The sequence below is a fragment of the Solanum lycopersicum genome, chromosome 9 (genome assembly GCF_036512215.1).
Source record: "Solanum lycopersicum chromosome 9, SLM_r2.1".
NCBI classification, from domain to species: domain Eukaryota; kingdom Viridiplantae; phylum Streptophyta; class Magnoliopsida; order Solanales; family Solanaceae; genus Solanum; species Solanum lycopersicum.
Window position 1 is genome coordinate 50,186,214 of NC_090808.1, and position 7,473 is coordinate 50,193,686.

Here is a 7,473-nt window from a genome sequence, read left to right on the forward strand (position 1 = left end):
TTTTGCGATAGAGCTTTACATGCATCAAAAGAGTTATTCAATGAGATAGTGCCGACTAGTAAATCATCAATACGGTTGCTAAATAAGATAGCCACTGATAACAAAGATATCAATAATGAGTGTATAGTTTGTCTAAGTGAAATAAACAAGATGCATGCCTTGCTCACATATATTTCATGGAGAATGTATTATCAAGTGGTTAGTAAAAAGTCATTATTATCCTCTTTGCGGCTTTGCTATACCAACGGAGCAATAATTTAATAAATCAACACAATTTTGTACTTTTGTTGGAGTATTTAAAGATTATTTAATTTATTTTTGATGTTTGTGTTTTTATCAAGATTCAAGTTTTTTTTCTTTCTATTTTTTTTTTAAAGTCGGTGTAATAATTCAGTTAAAAAATAGTAATGGAATTAATTATGAAATTTGTTTACTTACTATTGAAGATTATAAACGTACTTAAATTTGTCTTACAATTTCGAAAAGACTATTCAAAGTAACATAATTTATTTAGGGATGGCTTATTTGGCGTCAATTGTAGAATTCCGGAAGAGATGGCTTCGTCGGCGGTGGCTGAAACCCTAACTTTGTCAATTTAGGGAATTGGGGCTACAGCTGTAGCTTGCTTCTTCTTCGCCGATGGAAGTTTCTAGGCGCTCTTAGCTTACCAGAATCAACATATGAACAATGTAAGCCATTTTTAATTTTTAGTTTATCTGCTATCGCTGTTTTTCTACCGAAAAATTATCTGTGCTAAAGAATGATGATTAGGAATGTATGAACCTGTGTGAATCACTCAATTCCATCACCTGAAAATTGGAATCATCGCTCTACTCTTTGCTTTCGAAAATACCATCCCATCGAAGCAGACTATACTGACTGCAAAAATATAATTAAGCTTTAATTTGCATTAACCTAAAGGCTCACAACTATTCCTTCAAATGTTGGTTTTCTACTCAATATCCTATGACCAGAGCGAATCTAGGATTTGAACACTTTGGCTGCACTAATCTAAGCTTAAAATAAGAACAACAAAACATGGCTTTAGTTGAATTCAAACATTGGTTCCGCGGGTAATCCTAGGTTCCTCATTAGTGCTCTGTTATTACTCCATATCCTAATTTCTCTCAGTTTTCTGAAGTTAAGTGGTGCACATGCACCCCCAACTTTGCATGTGGGTCCGACTCTGGTGATGACATGGCTACTCTCAAAATAGGTAATCACTTAGGAATCTTTTGCCATGAGTTGTAAGGTATTATTTTGTCCCACGTTTGGTTGGAGGTATTAGATATTTCTTGGGTCATCCTGAGATAGCTTGTCATGGGATTAGTTATCCTGGATAACTTGTTTCCAACCAAATGGCCTTTACTGTGATTGTTGCTATGCAAAGGGAAGGGGTGAGGGAAAATCAGTTTATGTATAGAAGTGTCTTCAGGGCATGCACTTGTGTGGCATATATGAATTTAGTAAAGCAAATACAAGTGTTGCATTCACAAGAGTGGGTTGGTTGATTTTAATTCCGAGTGGTGATGCCTTTGGTGTTTTTGAGTCAATGATAGAGAGGGATTCGATTCTTGGAATGTCATGATTCCCGGATATGCTTTTCGAGGTTATAACATTGATGCATTGCTTCACATTGGAAAGTGTTCAGAAGAGCTGGTTTGTGACCTAGATGAAATCCTTTCTAAACAAAAAGTAGAAAAGTCAAGGGAAAATCCATATGCGCGTAGTTAAAGATGTGTCTTGTGCACATTATGGTTATCATAGTTTCTGTGCATGGCTGTTAATGCAACTGCTCTCGACTTTTGTCTACATTGTATCATTTATATACTTTACTTTTGCAGGGACAAAAAACAAAGGGTTTGCAGCAAATTATGTTGTATGTTGCCTTATCCTTTTATCTCAAAGAATATTGATCATATTGCTCGACTTATGGAGCTTCCTTTCGTTGAACACTCTGGGACACTTCCACCAGTTCTTGTAGTCAATATTCAGGTACCATTTAGTTTAGAGTGTATTTTTATTTTTGTGTTTGCTTTTTTTCTGCATTGCTCTGACTGTCATTGAGTTGGTCTGATGGTTATTACGAATAGGTAATTTTTTTGTGCTAAAGATACACATGCTCAAGTTTTTATTAAGTTGGTAATGATGTCCTTTCAGGAGAAAACTATGTTGAGATTGAGATTGATACAAGCAGATTTAGTTACATCTCTATGAAGGGTTGTGAAACATGCCTAGATAAGATGTGTAGATTCAGTTACGCCTCTTGGAGGAAGGTCTCATAATTCAGGTGAGTATTTGTACCTAACATCATATTCTCATCTTTTCAAAATTAATTATAAGTAATATTTGTTGGGTTTTATTTGCCCTGATTTCTTACCATAAATAGGTTTTTTCTTTTTAGGAAAAGGTTTTGAATTGACTAATCCTTTTTTTGGTAGGAAAAGGTTTAGGACTCTATAAATAGAGGCATGTTCCTTCTAACTTAATCAGCATTCACAATGTAGTCTTAAGGGCTTTGGGAGTTTTGGTTAGGGGGAGAATTTATGGGTTACAAGCTTGATATGTTATTACTTGTGTGAACCTCCCATGTATTCTGAGTGAATAGGTTGAGGTTGTTTCTCTCTGTATTTTGTACTCTCATATTTATAGTGAATTGCTCATCTCCTTTGTGGACGTAGGTCGATTGACCGAACCACGTTAAATCTTTGTGTCTTTTGGTATATTTCTCGTTGTCTTTTTACTCGTGGTCTTTCGAGGTTTGCTTTGCTAGCTTCCGCATTTACACCTGCTAATTTTCTGTCCTAACAAGTGGTATCAGAGCCAGATTCAATGATGGAGTCAGGTTTAGTGGTTCGATAATCGATAATTGAACCAGGTTCAAAAGAGGTGTTCATCTTGACGGGTGTAGTTCTAGCCGCAACCTTTTTGACACTAATGAAGATTTTGTTGCAGAAATCGTTTCAGAGAGGTTCTCTGTGTAGAGACATAAAATTTGCAAAGCAGATTATGGAAAGGAGAAGCAAGTTGTTGAAGATTAAGTGAAGAAGGTGGATAAATTTATTTTGTCAGAAATTCAGGTCAAAGGGGAGATTTGTTGGGTTTTATTTGCCCTGATTTCTTACCATAAATAGGTTTTTTCCTTTTAGGAAAATGTTTTGAATTGACTAATCCTTTTTTTGGTAGGAAAAGGTTTAAGACTCTATAAATAGAGGCATGTTCCTTCTAACTTAATCAGCATTCACAATGTAGTCTTAAGGGCTTTGAGAGTTTTGGTTAGGGGGAGAATTTTTTGGTTACAAGTTTGATATGTTATTACTTGTGTGAACCTCCCATGTATTCTGAGTGAATTGGTTGAGGTTGTTTCTCTCTGTATTTTGTATTCTCATATTTATAGTGAATTGCTCATCTCCTTTGTGGACGTAGGTCGATTGACCGAACCACGTTAAATCTTGGTGTCTTTTGGTATATTTCTCGTTGTCTTCTTACTCGTGGTCTTTCGAGGTTTACTTTGCTAACTTTCGCATTTACACCTGCTTATTTTCAATCCTAACAATATTTTCACTTTTCAAATGAACGGTAACACAACTGAAGAATTTCTGGTTACTGCCTTTTTCATTCTGTCATGATATGGCAACATACATGAAAATGCTTCATTCTACCTGGATTTTTCGAAAGTAATCTTGGATAGTTATAGTTTCAGCATGCAGTGATGATTCAATGAACCAATAAATAGGTATTTGTTCTAACCCACTTAATCACATATGCTTCTTACATGTCTTGCCCCGTCAATTTTACTCGAGCTGTCGAATCTGTTACTTAGTTTTGGTGATAAAATGAAAACTTCATACCTTTTCTGGAAAAAAAAATAATCAGTTTTTAATTTGAGAGTTTGACGTTCTAACTTTGGCCTACTTTTAACCAACATAATTGTAGCAGATTGATGTGCATGTAAGTTGACTCTAGACATCACAGTTATAACATCGCAATGTCTTTTAAGATTTAAGTACTGAAATTATGGTTTTATTAGCCTGGAAGTCGCAGTGAGAAGAGCATTGGTAAGTAACAATCTGCAAAAAAAATCTAATTTCTTTTCCAAAAATAAAAATACAAATAATATTTAGGTTTCCAATTTATGTAGTACTTTCTAAAACGTGTTCTTTTCCATAAATAAAAATTCAAAATTTGTTACCAAAAGAAATAAAAAATTTAAAAGATATTTAAAGTTTCCAATTTATGGAGTATTTTCCAAAATGTGCTCTTTTCCATAAATAAACTACAAATAATATTTGAAATTTCCAATTTATGGATTATTTCCCTAAAAACATGTATTTCTCTTAATTTTCCCCCACGTATTTCCTTTTTTAATATAGAAACTCACTAATCTATTCCTAATCAGTTTAGGCTTGATAGTAATCATATATTATTATAAGAGGGAACAAAAAAAGTTAAAAGTTGAATTACAATTTTACCCTTACTATAAATTAAAATGTTATAAAAGCATTTAATTATTTAGTTTTAAATGTTAAATTGTATCATTTTAATAAAAATGTAGATGACTTTTGCATTTTCTTAAATTAATTCTTAATTAAAATATAAACAAATAGTTAAATGTTGGGAATGTGAAAAGGTATATTTTAATTGTATATGTATATCCTAAAATAATTACTGGCACATAAAAAGAGTGACCCCCCCCATTTATTTGATTAATGCCACTAATTTTATTTATTTGATTTATTATTACTAAGATATTAAAAGTGTGTTATTATATATGAATGAATTAGTAATAAATTATAAAGATGACTTGTAATTTCCTCATTTATTACTAATTACAATGATTTGTGTGTTCCATCTTTTTAATTATTCATTCAAACTAGACTAGATCCCAAGTTCAAAGCAATAATTATTAGTGGTAATGTTAATTCTCTTATTAAGTTTAATTATGATTTGTATTTTACATCTTTCCATCTATCTATATATTAAAGACTATTATTTAGAACTGAAAAATATAGAATTTAAACAGACATTTTTGCAACTATTTAAGAATTAGGTGATAACCATTGAAAAATGAAAGAAATTGTCATTCAACTGATAATAAAAAAATTATTCCATCTATGATAGGCAAAAAAGCCATGAAAAAATACAATACATGAGGTGGGGAGAAGAACTTGAAGACTTCTTTTTAGACATTCACATGCCTTATTCCTCATATCTCTTTCGATATATATTCTCCATCACGAAGATTACTGTTGTTTCTAATTTCTTTTGCATTTCTAATAAACTCATTGTTGTGTTGTAATCTTTTAGCTATTATTATGAGCTTTTGAAATAGATGTATGTATGAAGTTCAATGTTTAAATTATATATATGTTAGTTTTATATTTTAAATGTGATTATTGCTTTTAATCTTGTATAATTTTGATAGTACTGTCTTTTAATTTGAGAACCTTACTTAAATAATGTAAATATTTCACTCTATCGTTTCTCATTAAAATAAAATAGGCAATCTTATCAACAAGTGTGCATGTATTTTTAATATTCATTTATGGGCTATAAAAGGTTATCACTGATATTTATAAAAAAGACTTATACAAAGTTGAAGAAAATTATATTATATTAATTAATTTCACATACTTTTTGCTTGATGCCAAATGCACAATTCCTTTTTATTATTTTTATTGATACATGAAATACAATTGATAAAATTAATATTGTTGATTTAAACATTTTCTATTTGATAGCACAATTTTAAATTATATAACAATAAGTAAAAATTAAACGTGCGTTGTCAGAAACTAGTATTATACATAAGCTTGAAATGGGGTAAGTCTTCCATTAGTAAAAAAAATATTGATCTCTTCTCTCAAAAATTGCATTATGTTTCCAATAGAGTTTGTATGTCATGACTGCTTCAAGGACTCTTTTGTTAGCGTTAAACCAATTGCTTCTTCTTCTTCTTTACCCTATTCAACCATCAACTTTAATTTCAGTATACTACACCAATGTTTGTATATAAGACCTAATGATCATGATTCGTACACCTCGGTGGAACATGGAATCCTTCATCCAAGTCAACCCAAATTATTACCCATCTTTCCGATGCCATGTTCTATGAGGAACTCGATCACGCTATATCACAATTGTTAATGAACAAGTTTCAAGATCAACAACACGTTATAGTTGAACAAACAATTCGTGAGTTGCAAGGGATCGTTATTACATCTGAGATGTCTGAGGTATGTGTGGATGTGGTCTTACACATTGATCACTATTGCGATGGTAAAATTTTGTTAGCATTGGAAGAATCATCATCTTTGGATGGAATGATATCGGCTAGTGAATCATCAATAGAGTTGGTAGAGCCGATGGAAGCTGATGAAAGAAATAGCAACGATGAGTGTTTGGTATGTCTAGATGAGCTAGGGGAGAAAACTGATGTATTGCGGTTGCCTTGCTCTCATATGTTTCATGCTCAGTGTATTACCAAGTGGTTACAGAATAGCCATTACTGCCTGCTTTGCCACTTTGAGATGCCAACAGATTAGACAACACTGCCTAAAGGATCAACTATCTAAAGCCTAAAAACAATTTTGTAGCTAAGTTGATAATCTTTATGTATAATATATGCAACACTACACTGAACCAAAAAAATTGTTGGATTATTATTGTATTTTCTTTGAATGATTTCATATTGTGTAATCAATTAGTATATGGTTTGGTATCTTTATGAAGTGTAGAATTATTAGTTATTAGCCTTCGATTCACAATATTATTCTATTCATGTTAGTTATAATTGTTTCTTAGATTTGTGGTGTACATATAGAGTTCTATTTCATCATCATTACCTATAGTTAGGTTACTATTATCTTGTTCTACCAAATTATGGGAGAAGTCATACCATTATCTTATGATATTTTTTTATCCAATCGAAAATATTAAAAATCAAAAGAAATATCTTATTGATTTAACATGTTTTAAAATCAAAAATTAATAAATCAAATCAATAATACATAAAGTCAAAACAACAAAAGATACGCATCTCTTACCCTACACTATTAAACCATTGATAACAAGTTAACAACCATTTAAAAGAAGTGTTAACCTGTTATGATCTCTGTTGGGTTTTATTTGCCCTGATTTCTTACCATAAATAGTTTTTCCTTTTAGGAAAAGTTTTTGAATTGACTATTCTTTTTTTGGTAGGAAAAGGTTTAGGACTCTATAAATAGAGACATGTTCCCTCTAACTTAATTAGCAATCACAATGTAGTTTTAAGGGCTTTGAGAGTTTTGGTTAGAGGGAGAATTTGTGAACCTCTCATGTATTCCGAGTGAATTGGTCGAGGTTGTTTCTCTCTGTATTTTGTACTCTCATATTTATAGTGGATTGCTCATCTCCTTTGTGGACGTAGGTCAATTGACTGAACCACGTTAAATCTCTGTGTTTTTTGGTATATTTCTCGTTGTCTTCTTA

At 31.8% G+C, this 7,473-nt stretch overlaps 1 protein-coding gene and 1 long non-coding RNA gene across 3 annotated transcripts; both read left to right on the forward strand.

Annotated features, from left to right (window-relative positions):
* Window positions 1-340: 340 nt before the first annotated feature.
* Window positions 341-5,406, forward strand: LOC104649229 (uncharacterized). 2 transcript variants are annotated; one of them, XR_743202.4, is made up of 4 exons: window positions 341-689; window positions 1,845-1,995; window positions 2,161-2,290; window positions 5,122-5,406. It is a non-coding gene; the product is annotated as an uncharacterized lncRNA (long non-coding RNA). The 2 variants fall into 2 exon arrangements; XR_743201.4 differs by lacking the exon at window positions 5,122-5,406 and adding an exon at window positions 2,956-3,450.
* A 698-nt stretch (window positions 5,407-6,104) lies between these two features.
* Window positions 6,105-6,545, forward strand: LOC101255919 (E3 ubiquitin-protein ligase RING1-like). Its single transcript, XM_004247231.1, has one exon. It carries the CDS (start codon window positions 6,105-6,107, stop codon window positions 6,543-6,545), a length of 441 nt encoding a protein of 146 aa, XP_004247279.1.
* The last annotated feature ends 928 nt before the right edge of the window (window positions 6,546-7,473 follow it).